The sequence below is a fragment of the Mustelus asterias genome, unplaced genomic scaffold (assembly GCF_964213995.1).
Source record: "Mustelus asterias unplaced genomic scaffold, sMusAst1.hap1.1 HAP1_SCAFFOLD_240, whole genome shotgun sequence".
Lineage (NCBI taxonomy): Eukaryota > Metazoa > Chordata > Chondrichthyes > Carcharhiniformes > Triakidae > Mustelus > Mustelus asterias.
This window is the reverse complement of record NW_027590212.1, coordinates 383,378-400,618: the sequence shown is the minus strand read 5'-3', so window position 1 is coordinate 400,618 and position 17,241 is coordinate 383,378. Positions and strand designations below refer to the sequence as shown.

At 47.9% G+C, this 17,241-nt stretch overlaps 1 protein-coding gene across 2 annotated transcripts in view; it reads left to right on the top strand.

Moving 5' to 3' along the window:
- The first annotated feature begins 375 nt into the window (after positions 1 to 375).
- Positions 376 to 17,241, top strand: part of LOC144485848 (X-ray repair cross-complementing protein 5-like) — a 37,810-nt gene continuing 20,944 nt past the window's right edge. The window contains exons 1-4 of one of the 2 annotated variants that reach the window (XM_078203924.1): positions 376 to 501; positions 5,016 to 5,125; positions 6,233 to 6,371; positions 12,449 to 12,703. In XM_078203924.1, the coding sequence (XP_078060050.1) occupies positions 432 to 501; positions 5,016 to 5,125; positions 6,233 to 6,371; positions 12,449 to 12,703 (574 nt within the window). In that variant the 5' untranslated portion in view covers positions 376 to 431. Of the gene's footprint in view, positions 513 to 5,015; positions 5,126 to 6,232; positions 6,372 to 12,448; positions 12,704 to 17,241 lie in introns of both variants that reach the window. The other variant, XM_078203925.1, reaches the window with a different exon arrangement.

Genomic DNA, 17,241 nt, shown 5'->3' with positions numbered 1-17,241 from the left:
AGGCTGGGAGCTGTACATCTCCCTTTGGAACGCTCCACCCCACTGTGGACTGTGGATGCTCACTCGATGAGCATAGTCCAGGCAGAAATCAATAGAACTTTGGGTGCCAAAGGAGATGGGGATAATGCAGGGAGGTGGAGTTGAGGTAGATGATTAGTCATGATCTTATTGAATGGCAGGACAGGCTTGAGGGGCCGAATGGTCTACACTAGCTCCGATTGAGAGAGCTGTATGCCCTTGAAGAAGTGAAACCAATCAAGGCACTGTTTTGTTTTTAAATCTTTTTCAGTCCAAAGTGACTGAATTATTCTGCCACCTTGTCTCTGTCACTTCTCTGGGCTAATCCCATGATCCAGGAATGTCTCCTTTGGTTAATGTTGTCCCTTGTACTTCTACCTGACAGGGGAGTTGGCACTTCCTCCACAGCCGATATGGCGGATTGGCAGTCACACTTTCGGAATGAAGATGAGGAGGATCCAGAGGAGGCAGAGGAAAACGAAGGTAGGTCAAATGTGAACCCTAGGTTTACAACGGCACGGTGGCACAGTGGTTAGCACTGCTGCCTCACAGCGCCAGGGACCCGGGTTCAATTCCCGGCTTTGGTCACTGTCTGTGTAGAGTTTGCACATTCTCCCCGTGTCTGTGTGGGTTTCCTCTGGGTCCTCTGGTTTCCTCCCACAGTCCAAAGATGTGCGAGTTAGATGTATTGTCCATGCTAAATTGCACCTCAGTGTCAGGGGGGCTAGTTAAGGTAATTGCATGGGGATAGGGCCTGGTGGGATTGTGGTCAGAGCAGACTTGATAGAACAAGGAATTCTCTGCCCACTGAGGTGGTGGAGGCTACCTCGCTGAATATGTTTAAAGCGCGGATGGATGGGTTCCTGATCGGTAAGGGAATTAAGGGTTATGGGGATCAGGCGGGTAAGTGGTACTGATCCACGTCAGATCAGCCATGATCTTATTGAATGGCGGGGCAGGCTCGAGGGGCTAGATGGCCTACTCCTGCTCCTATTTCTTATGTTCTAACATAGAACAGTACAGCACAGAACAGGCCCTTCGGCCCACGATGTTGTGCCGAGCTTTCTCTGAAACCAAGATCAAGCTATCCCACTCCCTATCATCCTGGTGTGCTCCATGTGTCTATCCAATAACCGCTTAAATGTTCCTAAAGTGTCTGACTCCACTCTCACTGCAGGCCATTCCACACCCCAACCACTCTCTGAGTAAAGAACCTACCTCGGACATCCTTCCTATATCTCCCACCATGAACCCTATATTTATGCCCCCTTGTAATAGCTCCATCCACCCGAGGAAATAGTCTTTGAACGTTCACTCTATCTATCCCCTTCATCATTTTATAAACCTCTATTAAGTCTCCCCTCAACCTCCTCCACTCCAGAGAGAACAGCCCTAGCTCCCTCAACCTTTCCTCATAAGACCTACCCTCCAAACCAGGCAGCTTCCTGGTAAATCTCCTTTGCACACTTTCCAGCGCTTCCACATCCTTCTTATAGTGAGGTGACCAGAACTGCACACAATATTCCAAATGTGGTCTCACCAAGGTCCTGTACAGTTGCAGCATAACCCCACGGCTCTTAAACCCCTGTTAATAAAAGCTAACACACTGTAGGCCTTCTTCACAGCTCTATCCACTTGAGAGGCAACCTTCAGAGATCTGTGGATATGGACCCCAAGATCTCTCTGTTCCTCCACAGTCTTCAGAACCCGACCCTTGACCTGATGGGCCAAATGGCCTCCTTCTGCACTGTAGGATTCTACGATTCTAACATGCTGTACACCTCTCGATAATAAGAACATTCGAGGCTGATGAGACGGGTTTTTGATAGGAGAGGGAAACAGGCAGGGAAGTGGAGTTAAGGCCACAATCAAATCAGCCGTGATCTTATTGAATGGTGGAGCATTCCTGTTCCTGTTTATTATGTTTAAGTACAACACACTGCGCACGTTTTGATAATTCTAACCCTGACCTGAAACCATAGCCTCAATGAGTGACAGAACAGTACTCACCAGTGCTTCCCCCAGATGTTATATAGGGTGGCACAGTAGTTAGCACTACTCCCTCACAGCACCAGGGATCCGTGTTTGACTCTCGGCTTGGGTGACTGTGCGGAGTCTGCACATTCTCCCCGTGTCTGTGTGGGTTTCCTCCAGGTGCTCCAGTTTCCTCCGGAAAGATGTGCTGGTTAGGTGCATTGGTCCTCTGGTTCTTGATCCTTCCACCAATGGGAACAGTTTCTCCCTCTTGACTCTGTCCAGATTCCTCGTGATTTTGAACTTTTCCAAGGAAAACAGTTCCAACTTCTCCAATCTATCCACATAACTGAAGTCCCTCATCCCTGGAACCACCTGGACCTTTTCTGAAACCGTCATATCTTTCCTAAATTGCAATCTCCAGAATTGGACGCAATACTCCAGTTGATGCTGGACCAGTGTTTTGTAAAAATTCATTTTCACTCCCTTGCTGTTGTACTCTGTGCTGTTATTTATAAAGACCAAGATCCCATGTGCCTTTTTATCCACTTTCTCAACTTGTCCTGCCACCTTCAGTGATTTATGCACATATACACCCAGGTCTCTCTGCTCCAGCACCCACTTTAGAATTGTTTGTTTTATTTTATATTGTGTCCTATGCATTCTTCCTACCAAAATGAATCAGAAAGAGGCTATTCGGCCCATCGAGTCTGCACCGACCACAATCCCACCCAGGCCCTACCCCCATATCCCTACATATTTACCCACTAATCCCTCTAACCTACGCATCTCAGGACACTAAGGGCAATTTTTAGCATGGCCAATCAACCTAACCCGCACATCTTTGGACTGTGGGAGGAAACCGGAGCACCCGGAGGAAACCCACGCAGACACGAGGAGAATGTGCAAACTCCACACAGACCGTGACCCAAGCCGGGAATCGAACCCAGGTCCCTGGAGCTGTGAAGCAGCAGTGCTAACCACTGTGCTATCGTGCCGAATCATTTCGCGTTTCTCAGCATTACATTTAATCTGATACTTGTCCATTCCATCAGCCCCGTCTTTGTCCTCTTCAAGTTGAACACTATCTCCCTGACAGTTCACAGTACTTCCAAGTCTTTCTTAATTCAATTTTTGCAAACACATTTCCAGCTTCATGACAGGTGGCACCGTGAAGGTATTCCTCCCATGTGACTCAGCCACAACTTCAGAAAGATCTGAATCCTTTCTCTCTCCACAGACACTGCCAGACCTGCTGAATTTTTCCAGCATTTTCCATTTTTATTTCAGATTTCCAGCATCCCCAGTTATTTGATTTTATGAGATGAGTAAAACGCTATCATTAAGAAACCCACCAACGCCTCTATTTTCTGAGGAGACTAAGGAAATACAACTGGAAGAATGCTTTCGATGATGCATCTGTAGAAGTTGGTGAGAGTCGTATGTCCGCCACGACTCTCACCAACTTTTACAGATGCAAGATAGAAAGCATTCTTTCTGGTTGTATCACAGCTTGGTGTGGCTCCTGCTCTGCCCAAGACTGCAAGGAACTACAAAAGGTCGTGAAGGTAGCCCAATCCATCACACAAACCAGCCTGCCATCCATTGACTCTGTCTACACTTCCTGCTGCCTTGGCAAAGCAGCCAGCACAATCAAGGACCCCACACACCCTGGACATTCTCTCTTCCACCTACCAGGATGTTGCCTGGTATGGAGGGTCTTAGCTATGAGGAGAGATTGGGTAGACTGGGGTTGTTCTCCTTGGAAAGACGGAGAATGAGGGGAGATCTAATAGAGGTATACAAGATTATGAAGGGTATAGATAGGGTGAACAGTGGGAAGCTTTTTCCCAGGTCGGAGGTGACGATCACGAGGGGTCACGGGCTCAAGCTGAGAGGGGCGAGGTATAACTCAGACATCAGAGGGACGTTTTTTACACAGAGGGTGGTGGGGGCCTGGAATGCGCTGCCAAGTAGGGTGGTGGAGGCAGGCACGCTGACATCGTTTAAGACTTACCTGGATAGTCACATGAGCAGCCTGGGAATGGAGGGATACAAACGATTGGTCTAGTTGGACCAAGGAGCGGCACAGGCTTGGAGGGCCGAAGGGCCTGTTTCCTGTGCTGTACTGTTCTTTGTTCTTTGTTCTTTGTTCTTCCGTCGGGAAAAAGATGCAAAAGTCTGAGATCATGTACCAACCGACTCAAAAACAGTTTCTTAGAATCATAGAATCCTACAGTGCAGGAGGAGGCCATTTGGCCCATCGAGTCTGCACCGCCAACTATCCCACCCAGGCCCTATCCCCATAACCCCACATATTTACCTTGCTAATCCCCCTGACACTAAGGGACAATTTAGCATAGCCAATCAACCTAACCTGCACATCATTGGAGTGTGGGAGGAAACCGGAGCACCCGGAGGAAACCCACGGGGAGAACGGGCAAACTCCACACAGACAGTGACCGGAGGCTGGAATTGAACCCGGGTCCCTGGCGCTGTGAAGCAGTAGTGCTAACCACTGTGCCACCGTGCACCCCTGCTACCATCAGACTTTTGAATGGACCTACCTCGCATTAAGTTGATCTTTCTCTACACCCTAGCTATGATTGTAACACTACATTCTGCACTCTCTCATTTCCTTCTCTATAAATGGTATGTGCGCAAGAAACAATACTTTTCACTGTATACTAATCCATGTGACAATAAATCAAATCAAACCAGAGTGACACCCCCCCACCCTCCACCCCTGCAGTCTTTCCGGGGCCTTCTCTGAGTGATGTCACTGCAGTTCTAGCAGGTCGTTTAGAAGGTCGTTGAGCCACAGCTATCAATTTTTTTTTACAAAAGAGAATGTATTACATCCACTCACAGAGATGTCCAGCTGTTACAAACACCATAAATCCCTCCTAATACAAAGAAGCGTGTAGTGGTTGGAGAATGATCACAAGCTGCGATTACTCAGTTTTGTCACTGGCCGCTCTTTTCTATCAGTTAAGGTTGTGACGTGTTGATTTATGTTTCAGAGGACGTTCGATACGCAGGCAGGGACAGCTTAGTCTTCCTCATTGATGCCTCGGAGGCCATGTTTGAAATGAATGGTGAGGCCACTTCAGCATTCGACATGACTATTCAGGTAAGAGGAGACCAGTGACAGTGCTGTAGGTGACAGTCGTTAAGTATGTTCAGGGCTGAGGTAGACAGATTTTTAATCAGTCAGGGAATCGAGGGTCTTGGGGATAAGGCGGGAAAGTGGAGTTGAGGATTATCACATCAGTCATGATCTCATTGAATGGTGGAACAGACTCGATGGGCTGAATGGCCTCCTTCTGTTCCTATGCCTGATACTCTAATGGTCCTATAAAACCAGATGTCTGTCTCTCCCTCACATCTCTGAGAGACACACACACACAGTCCCTCTTCTTGAAAACATTCAAGGCACATTTTTACCTCAAAAAAGGTTTTTGAAATTTGTCCTGATGTTTTTCAAAAATACTGCGAAGAAAATCTACCGTGCAAAAGGGACAGCACGGTGGCACAGTGGTTGGCACGGTGGCACAGTGGTTGGCACGGTGGCACAGTGGTTAGCACTGCTGCTTCACAGCGCCAGGGACCCAGGTTCGATTCCCGGCTTGGGTCACTGTCTGTGTGGAGTTCTCCCCGTGTCTGCGTGTGCTGAGTGTTTTAAGAACATAAGAAATAGGAGCAGGAGTAGGCCATCTAGCCCCTCGAGCCTGCCCCGCCATTCAATAAGATCATGGCCGATCTGATCATGGTTTAGTTCCACTTACCCGCCCGCTCCCCATAACCCTTAATTCCCTTATTGATCAGAAATCTATCTACCTGTGACTTTAAACATATTTAACAAGGTAGCCTCCACTGCTTCAATGGGCAGAGATTCCCTACCCTCTGAGAGAAGAAGTTCCTCCTCAACTCTGTCCTAAACTGACTCCCCCTTATTTTGAGGCTGTGTTCTTGTTTCCTTTCTAAGTGGAAAGAATCTCTCTGCCTCTACCCTGTCGAGCCCCTTCATTATCTTATATGTCTCTATTAGATCTCCCCTCAGCCTTCTAAACTCCAACGAGTACAGGCCCAATCTACCCAATCTCTCCTCATAAACTCACCCCCTCATCTCCGGTATCAACCTGGTCAACCTTCTCTGTACTCCCTCCAAGGCCAATACATCCTTCCGCAAAGGTCGGTTGATAGTGCTGCTGACTGATTAGACTCTCTCTACTTGCAGTGTGTCCACAGGGTTTACACCAGTAAGATTATTAGCAGCGACCGTGACCTCCTGGCTGTCGTGTTCTTCGGGACTCAGAAGCACAAGAACTCTGTTGACTTCAAGCATGTTTATGTCCTCCACGACTTGGACACACCAGGCAAGTTTATCCCCCAGATCTGGAGCAAGTCTGTTTAAACTCGGTGTGGGGTATGTCCCTCCCTTGGGACTCTGCTCTGTGCAAATTGTGGTGTAGGTACGCAGCTGGGAGCAGTAAAGTGACAATAACCAGGCAATCTGATTCAGTGATGTTGATTGAGAAGTAACTATTGGCCGGAATACTGGGAATACACTTCAGAAGTATTGACTGTAAAGCATTTTGGGACATCTGGGATTGGGAAAGGCGCTATATCAATGCATTTGGTGCCTTTCGGTTGCACTTTTCACATTTACCCACCGTCTTCTCATTGGATCACTGATATGAAGAGCAGGCAACAGGCATGATGGACTGAATGGCCTCCTCATCATCGAATCCTACAGTGCAGAAAGAGGCCATTCGAGTCAACACTGACAACAATCCCAGGCCCTATCCCTGCAACCCCATGTCTTTACCCTGCTAATCCCCTGACACTAAGGGTTAATTTAGCATGGCCATTCCATCTAACTACGTCTTTCAGACTGTGGGGGGAAACCAGAGCACCCAGAAGAAACCCACGGGGAGAACATGCAGACTCCACACAGACAGTGACCGAAGTCGGGAATCGAACCCGGGCCCCTGGCGCAGTGAGACGGCAGTGCTATCCACTGTGCCACCCGTGCCATCATGTATGTAAAATTCGATATTTCCTTGATCCCACTTCCTTTGTCCCTCTGTCCAGTTGGGTTAACATCCTTTCTGCCTCAGCCACAAAACTTGAAAATAAATTTCACATGTTTACAACTCACAATTCTCCAGGACTTGTCTGGACCACAGGAACGGAATGAATATTCTGCAAATAAGAATAGTCTATTTGAAACTCCAGATTTAACGCCCATTCTTGGACCTAATTGCTAATTACCGCAATCTCAGCCGGTCCAGAGCCGCTAAGCGGACGGCTCAAGTCCAGATGAGATTCTGTTTCCGTGGAGCAGAACATGTGTCTCCTCGAGTCCACTTCCACTGGAGGTGTGGGGAACTCTGGCTGGCACCATTTTGCAGAACGGCTCAGACTGAGGTTCAAAACGCACAAGTTTTGGATGCATTGTTTTGAGGTCCTGGTGGAATAGAAATATTGTGGTTACAAATGCAGGTCAGATGCTGGGAACTCTGCGGGGAGTAACTCACCTTCTGACTCCCCCAATATCTGTCCACCATCTACAGGGTACAAGTCAGGAGTGTAATGGAATACTCCCCACTTGCCCGGATGAGTCCGGCTCCAACTTCACGCAAGAAACACGACACCATCCAGGACAAAGTGGTCCACTTGATTGGCATCACATCTACCACCTTCAACACTCTCACTCTCCTCCACCGAGTGGCAGCCGTGTGTACCATCTGTAAGATGCTCTGCAGCAACTCACCTAAGGCTCCTTCAACAGGATAAAGTAGACGTGGAGCGGATGCTTCTGCCGGTGGGGCATTCTAGGACGAGAGGTCATAGTCTTAAGATAAGGGGCAGCAAATTTAAAACAGAGTTGAGGAGAAACTACTTCTCCCAAAGGCTTGTGAAACTCTGGAATTCGCTGCCCCAAAGTGCAGCGGATGCTGGAACAGTGAGTAAAATTAAGGAGGAGTTAGACAGATTTTTTAATTGGGAATGGGTTGAAAGGTTATGGGGAGAAGGCAGGAAAATGGGGATGAGGAGCATATCAGCCATGATTGAATGGCGGAGCAGACCCGATGGGCCAAATGGCCTAATTCTGCTCCTATATCTTATCAACTTATGAACAGCACCTTCCAAACCCATGACTTCTACCATCTAGAAGGAAAAAGGCAGCACATATCTTGGAACTCCGCCACCTGCAAGTTCCTCTCCAAGCCACTCACCATCCTGACTTGGAAATATATCGGCTGTTCCTTCACTGTCACTGGGTCAAAATCCTGGAAGTCCCTCCCTAACAGCACTGTGGGTGTACCTACACCACAGGGACTGCAGCGGTTCAAGATGGCGGCTCACCACCTACTTTCTTGAGGGCAATAAGAGATGGTCTAGCCAGCAACACCCACATCCTATAAAAGAAAAATTAAAAAGCCAAGAGGAGGAGGAGAGTTCTAGCCCCAGGATCCTTAAGTTTGAAAGTGTAAGAGCAGGTTTCTGAGGCCTCTGTCCCTAATAGGTCATCATCCTGTATCTATGTAAAAAGAACATGGGCCATTCCCTGTTTTTTATTCATTTGTGGGACACGGGCGTCGCTGGCTGGGCCAACATTTATTGCCCATCCCTAGTTGCCCTTGGAGGGCAGTTGAGAGCCAACCACAGGCGGTTCTGTGGGAGTGAACGAGAATCCAGGATGGTAGTCTGCCTCCCTGGTGCCGGGGTACTGGATGTCTCCGAGAGGGTAGGAAGCATATTTAAAAAGGAAGGTAGTCAAACGGATGTGATTATACACATTGGTGAAAATGATGTAGGTAGGAAGAGCAGGGGGGTCATACGAGAGAAATTCAGGGAGTTGGGTGCTAGGCTAAAAAGTAAGGCCTCCAGGGTAGCAATCTCTGGACTGCTCCCGGTGTCTAGTGCAAGTGAGGCTCGGAACAGGGAGATTCTACAGTTGAACGCGTGGCTAAAGGACTGGTGCAAGAGGGAGGGTTTTTAATTCATAGATGACTGGGAAATCTTCAAGTCAGGATGGCAACTGTACAGAAAGGATGGGTTACACCTTAACTGGAAGGGAGCAAATATCCTGGCTGGGAGTTTTGCTGGAGTGTTTCGGCAGGATTTAAACTAGTGTGGCAGGGGGGTGGGGAACAAAACAGTAGGTCAGTAAATACTGAGGCTGAGGTTGAGCTGGGGGCCAGGGCAAGGCTAGCTAAGAAGAGGAGCACTCTGGAGGAGGATGACCTGAGTGGGCCTGGAGGTCTGGAGTGCATCTGCTTCAATGCGAGGAGCGTAACGGGTAAAACAGACGAACTTAGGGCCTTAATGCTTATGCGGAATTTGGATGTGGTTGCGGTGACGGAAACTTGGTTAAAAGAAGGACAGGACTGGCAGCTGAATATTCCGGGGTATAAGTATTTTAGGCGAGACAGAGGAGGGGCTAAAAAAGGTGGGGGAGTAGCGATATTAGTTAAGGAGCATATTACCGCGGTGCAGAGGGTAGACAACTTAGAGGGGTCATGTACTGAGTCGCTGTGGGTGGAACTCAGAAACAGGAAGGGTGCAGTCACTATGCTGGGGGGTACTACAGACCACCCAACAGCCCACGGGAAGTGGAGGAAAGGATATGTCAGGAGATTCTGGATAGGTGCAGAAAAAATAGGGTTGTTGTAGTGGGGGACTTTAATTTCCCTGGCACAGACTGGAAAGTGCTTAGAGCTGGGGGTCCGGACGGGGAGGAATTTGTAAAATGCGTACTGGAAGGTTCTTTGGAACAGTATGTAGATAGCCCGACTAGAGAGGGGGCTATACTGGACCTAGTTCTGGGAAATGAGCCCGGTCAGGTCGTCAGAGTTTCGGTAGGGGAACATGTGGCAAATAGTGACCACAACTCTGTTAACTTTAGGATAGTAATGGACAAGGATGAGTGCTGTCCTACGGACAGGGTGCTAAATTGGGGGAAGGCTAACTATAGCCGGATTAGGCAGGAATTGGTGGATGTTGATTGGGAGAGGATGTTCGAGGGTAAGTCCGCGTCTGGCATGTGGGAGTCTTTTAAGGAACTATTGATAAGGCTGCAGGATAGGCATGTGCCTGTAAAAAGGAAAGATAGGAAAGGTAGGATTCGAGAGCCGTGGATAACCAGGGGAATTGAGGATCTGATTAAAATGAAAAGGGAGGCGTACGTTAAGTCCAGGCAACAGAAGACAGATGGAGCTCTGGAGGAATACAGAGAGAGTAGGAAAGAACTCAAACGGGGAGTTAGAAGGGCAAAAAGAGGTCACGAGATGTTCTTGGCAGGCAGGATTAAGGAGAATCCTAAGGCATTCTATTCATACGTTAGGAACAAAAGAGTTGTCAGGGAGAAAATCGGACCTCTCAGGGACAGAGGAGGGGAATTATGCTTAGAACCCAAGGGAATAGGGGAGATCCTAAATGTATACTTTGCATTGGTATTCACGAAGGAGAGGGGCGTGTTAACCGGGAGTGTCTCGGAGGGAGGTGTTGACCCGTTAGAGAAAATCTCCATTACAAGAGAGGAAGTGTTAGGTTTTTTAGGGAACATTAAAACTGACAAAGCCCCAGGGCCTGATGGCATCTATCCTCGACTGCTCAGGGAGACGAGAGATGAAATTGCTGGGCCTCTGACAGAAATCTTTGTCGCTTCTTTGGACACGGGTGAGGTCCCTGAGGATTGGAGGATAGCGAATGTGGTCCCGTTGTTTAAGAAGGGTAGCAGGAAATTATAGGCCGGTGAGCTTGACGTCCGTGGTAGGGAAGTTGTTGGAGAGGATTCTTAGAGACAGGATGTATGTGCATGTAGAACGGAACAATCTCATTAGTGACAGACAGCATGGTTTTGTAAGAGGGAGGTCGTGCCTTACAAATTTGGTGGAGTTTTTTGAGGAAGTGACAAAAACGGTTGATGAAGGAAGGGCCGTGGATGTCGTCTATATGGATTTCAGTAAGGCATTTGACAAAGTCCCACATGGCAGGTTGGTTAAGAAGGTTAAGGCTCATGGGATACAAGGAGAAGTGGCTAGATGGGTGGAGAACTGGCTTGGCCATAGGAGACAGAGGGTAGTGGTCGAAGGGTCTTTTTCCGGCTGGAGGTCTGTGACCAGTGGTGTTCCGCAGGGCTCTGTACTGGGACCTCTGCTATTTGTGATATATATAAATGATTTGGAAGAAGGTGTAACTGGTGTAATCAGCAAGTTTGCGGATGACACGAAGATGGCTGGACTTGCGGATAGCGAAGAGCATTGTCGGGCAATACAGCAGGATATAGATAGGCTGGAAAATTGGGCGGAGAGGTGGCAGATGGAGTTTAATCCAGATAAATGCGAAGTGATGCGTTTTGGAAGAAATAATGTCGGGAGGAGTTATACAATAAATGGCAGAGCCATCAGGAGTATAGAAACACAGAGGGACCTAGGTGTGCAAGTCCACAAATCCTTGAAGGTGGCAACACAGGTGGAGAAGGTGGTGAAGAAGGCATATGGTATGCTTGCCTTTATAGGACGGGGTATAGAGTATAAAAGCTGGAGTCTGATGATGCAGCTGTATAGAACGCTGGTTAGGCCACATTTGGAGTACTGCGTCCAGTTCTGGTCACCGCACTACCAGAAGGACGTGGAGGCGTTAGAGAGAGTGCAGAGAAGGTTTACCAGGATGTTGCCTGGTATGGAGGGTCTTAGCTATGAGGAGAGATTGGGTAAACTGGGGTTGTTCTCCCTGGAAAGACGGAGAATGAGGGGGGATCTAATAGAGGTGTACAAGATTATGAAGAGTATAGATAGGGTGAACAGTGGGAAGCTTTTTCCCAGGTCGGAGGTGACGATCACGAGGGGTCACGGGCTCAAGGTGAGAGGGGCGAAGTATAACTCAGATATCAGAGGGACGTTTTTTACACAGAGGGTGGTGGGGGACTGGAATGCGCTGCCAAGTAGGGTGGTGGAGGCAGGCGCGCTGACATCGTTTAAGACTTACCTGGATAGTCACATGAGCAGCCTGGGAATGGAGGGATACAAACGATTGGTCTAGTTGGACCAAGGAGCGGCGCAGGCCTGGAGGGCCGAAGGGCCTGTTTCCTGTGCTGTACTGTTCTTTGTTCTTTGTTCACATTGCTGTGGCTCTGGAGTCACATGTAGGCCAGACCAGGTAAGGACGGCAGATTTCCTTCCCTAAAGGACATTAGTGAACCAGATGGGTTTTTCTGACAATCGACCATGGTTCATGGTCATCAGTGGATTCTTAATTCCAGATTTTTTTAAAATTGAATTCAAATTCCACCGCCTGCCGTGGCGCCATTCGAACCCGGGTCCCCAGAACATGAGCTGAGTTTCTGGGTTAATAGTCTAGCGATAATACCACTGGACCATCGCCTCCCCTGGTGTGTTTAATAGATTGATGTTCTAATCTGACTCTCTCTGTCTGGGCTCAGGTGCTAAGCGAGTACTGGAGTTGGACCAGTATGAGGGGGAGAAGGGGAACAAGTCCTTCAAGAAGAACATAGGCCACAGTACCGATGACTCGTTGAGCGATGCTCTCTGGGTCTGCTCCAATCTCTTCAGTGACGTCACGCTGAAACTGAGCCACAAGCGCATCATGCTGTTCACCAACAATGACAACCCACATGCTAAAGACAGCTCCAAAGCACGACTGACCAGAACAAAGGCCAATGACCTGCGAGAGACAGGTAGGCAAACCACTGTTACCATCAAGCATTTGTCAGCGACTGGTTCAAAGACGTTGAATCACAAAGTCCTCACTTAAGATTGCAGTTGCATTGCCGTGAAGTGCAACTTTATGTGAAACAACTTTAAACAAATCAGGTTTTCCCATTGAAACCAATGTGAAAGCTGTCTTTAGAGTCTGTCGGACATTTCTCAACATGATAACCTGTGAGTGAAAATATTTAATGTTGCTGAATTACTATAGCGGTCGATGGAACAACTTTTGAAATGAAATCAATTTAAAGATATAAATATACTTCGCTCCGGTTTTCTGCCCATCATGCTTGCCGAATCTCCCACGTGCCACACATTCCACTCGCTGACCCTCCCTGTCGTTGCCCCTCCAGCTCCCCGCCTCTTCCACTCCCTCACCTTTCCTCTTGCTACCAGCCCTCTGGCTTATGGCTGCCGCCCCCCCCACACCGATCCTTGACCCTCTGGGTCACTGCAGACCCTCTTCCTCAGCTTGTCACCTGAGAGCAGAGATTTCAGAGGGTTATCGGACTGGGGTGCAGGTCGCAGAGACGGGGAGGGCTGAGGCAATGGATGGATTTGACAAGATTGAAAATAGTGCTTCGCACAAAATTGGAGCGTAAGTAGGCCATTCGGCCCCTCCCGCCTGCTGTGCCGTTCAATGAGATCATGCCTTGTACGTTTGTGTTTCAAATTCCACATTCCTATCTACCCACAATAATCTTTGATTCCCTCGCCAAACAAGAATCTCTCTACCCCTGCCTTAAAGATATTCAGTGACCCCCCATTGCCTTCTGAGACAGAGGCCGGAATTTTACCGGCACGCCTGCCCTGATTCCAGGGATGGGCAAGGCTCGGAGAACGGCATTCTCCGTTAGTCTCGGGCGGGATCGTACGAACCTCGAGCGGACGTGCCAGTAAATTCCGGCCAGAGAGTTCCAAAGTCATGCAACCCTCTGAAAGAAAAAAATTCTCACCATCTCTGTCCTAAAAGGGCGACCACTAATTTTAAAACTGTGCCCGCTCGGTCTGGACTCTCCCACAAGAAGAAACATCCTTTCCATGCCCACCTTGTCCAGACCATTCAGGATCTTAGTTACTTCAATCAAGTCACCCCTCACCCTTCTAAACTCCAGTGGAAACAAGCCCAGTCTGCCCAACCTTTCCCCATAAGATAAACCGCTCGTTCCAGCTATCGATCCAGCAAACCCCCTCTGAAACGTCTCCAACTCATTTACACACTTCCTTAAAATCCCATGGAATCCCTACAGTGCAGAAGGAGGCCATCGAGTCTGCACCAACCACAATCCCACACAGGCCCTATTCCTGTAACCCCACATATTTACCCTGCTAATGCGCCTGACATTAGGGACAATTTAGCATAGCCAATCAACCGAACCTGCACGTCTTTGGAGTGTGGGAGGAAACCGGAGCACCCGGAGGAAACCCACGTAGACACGGGGAGAATGTGCAAACTCCACAGACAGTGACCCAAAGCTGGAATGGAACCCGGGGGTTTGTGGCGCTGTGAGGTAGCAGTGCTAACCGCTGTGCCACCATACCTTCAATAAGACAAAAACTGCACACAGTATTTGAGATGCGGTCTCACCAATGCCCTGTGTAACTGAAGCACACCATCCTTACTTTTGTGTTCAATTCCTTTTGTAATAAGGAATAACATTCTATTAGCCTTCTCATTTACATGCTGTACCTGCATACTAACTTTTCGTGATTCAAGCACAGGAACACCTAGATCCCTCTGCACCTCGGCATTCTGCAATTATTCTCCATTTAAGTAATGCTGATTTTTTTATTCTTCCTGCTAAAGTGAACAACTTCACATTTTCCCACATTATACTCCATCTGCCAGATTTTTGCCCACTCAACCTATCTGTATTCATCTGCAAACTCACGTCCCCTTCACAACATACTTTCCTATCTATCATTGTACTGTCTGCAAATGTATCTCCCATGCCTTTGCTTCCCTCATCTAAGCCATTGATGTAAAAGGTTGAGGCCCCAGCACAGACCTCGACAGGACTCTGCTCATCACCTCCTGCCCTGCCAATCAGACAAAGACCCATTTATACATACTCTCTGTTTTCTGCCAGCCAGCCAGTCTTCTATCTAGGCTCAAATGTTACCCCCTACATCGTGAGCTTTTATTTTTCACAATAATCTTTGATGCTTATCAAATGCTTATGAGAGGCATGGACGGAGTGGATAGTCAGATGCTCTTTTCTAGGGTAGGAAAGTCAGGTACTAGGAGACATAGGTTTAAGGTGCGTGGGGGAAAAGTTTAGAGGAGATGTGCCGAGGAAATTTTTTTTACACAGAAGGTGATGAATGTCTGGAACGCGCTGCCCGGGGAGGTGGTGGGAGCGGGTACGATTGCGGCATTTAAGGGGCAACTAGACGAATACATGAATAGGATGGGAATGGAAGGATATGGGCTCCGTAAGTGCATACGGTTTTAGTTTAGAAAGGCATCATGATCGGCACAAGCTTGGAGGGCCGAAGAGCCTGTTCCTGTGCTGTACTTTTCTTTGTTCTTCTTGCTTTGCTTTCTGGAAATTGAAGTACAGCACATCTACAGGTTCCCCTTTATCCACAGTATATGGTACTCCTTCAAAGAATGCCATTAAGTTGGTTAAACATAATTTCCCTTTCACAAAATCATGCTGACTTTTCCCAATTACCTTGGGATTTTATAAGTGTCCAGCTATAGCCTCCTTCACAGAATCATAGAAACCCTACAACACAAAAAGAAGCCATTCGGCCCATCGAGTCTGCACCGACCACAATCCCACCCAGGCCCTACCCCCACATCCCTTCATATTTACCCACTAATCCCTCTAACCTACGCATCTCAGGACACTAAGGGCAATTTTAGCATGGCCAATCAACCTAACCCGCGCATCTTTGGACTTAACAATCAATTCTAACAATTTTCCCACGGCAGATGTCAAGCTAACTGGCCTATAATTTCCTGTTTTTGGCCTCCCTCCCTTCTTGAATAGAGGGGTTATATTTGCCACTTTCCAATTTGATGGAAACTTTCCAGAATCTAGAGAATTTTGCAAAATTAACACCAATGTATCTACCACCTCATTTGTTCAAGACCCTAGGATGAAGTCTATCAGGACCCGGAGACTTGCCAGCCTTAGCTCCATCAGTTTGCTCAAACCACTTCTCTAATGATTGTAATTTCACCAAGTTCCTCTCCCCTTTCCACCTCCAGATTTACAGATATTTCTGGAATGTTTATGTATCCTCTCCAGTGAAGACAAAATCCAAATATGTGTTCATTTTGTTGGCCATCTTCATATTATCTACGATTGTCTACCCATTGGGGGACGTGGTGGCACAGTGGTTAGCACTGCTGCCTCACAGCACCAGAGACCCAGTTTGATTCCCGGCTTGGGTGACAGCCTGTGTGGAGTTTGCACGTTCTCCTCGTGTCTGCGTGGGTTTCCTCCGGGTGCTCCGGTTTCCTCCCACAGTCCAAAGATGTGCAGGTTAGATGGATTGGCCATGCTAAATTGCCCCTTAGTGTCCAAAAATGTGTAGAATCATAGAATCCCTATAGTGCAGGAGGAGACCATTCGGCCCATTGAGTCTTCACTGACAATCCCACCCAGGCCCTATCCCCATAACCTTATGTATTTACCCAGCTAATTCTCCTGATACTGTAGGTTAGGTGGATTAGCCATGGTCAATGCATGGGGTTACAGGGATAAATCGATTGGGTGGATCTGAGTAAGATGTTTTTTCGGAGAGCTGGTGCAGACTCAATGGGCTGAATGGTCTCCTTCTGCACTGTAGGGATTCTATGGTTCATTCTCACTCTCTAGAGGACTCACTTAACTTGCTATTTTCCTGTTTAAACACCTGTAGAAACACATGCTTTAAGTTTTCACATTTCTAGCCATCTTCCTCTCATAGTCTAATTTCTTTCTCCTGATTAACCTTTGGTCATTCTCTGCTGTTCTTCACATTCTAACCAATCATCTGGCCTGCAGTTATATGCTTCTTTTTCCTTAAGTTTGACAGTTTCCTTAACTTCTTTAGTTAACCACGGAAGTGGGTCCTCCCCCTCCAAATCTTTTTAATAGTAGAAATTTACTTATTCAGAATATTCTGAAACAGCCCCTGAAATGTCTGCCACTGGTTGTCTATTGATCTGTCCCCTAGCCTAATCTCCCAGTTCACTTAGCTAGCACAACTTTCATGCCCACATAGTTGCCTTTATTTAAGTTTAAAATACTAGCCTTAGACCCACTCTTCTCCCTTTCAAACTAGTCAGTTGTGTTGAAGCAGGGTTAGACAGTGTAGTGGCCAGACCAGTGTTGTACTGTGCATTGGAGCTTCATCGAACAATCCCTTCACTGCTTCCACTGTCCTGATTGTCACCTGAAGCGTGGTTCTGTAGGGATGGCCAGAAGGCTGTTTCCCAACATGGGTTGGTGTCCTGCCAGCCAGCATCCAAAACGAAAGGAAGGGTAAGACCTGCAGTCCACGCCAGCCT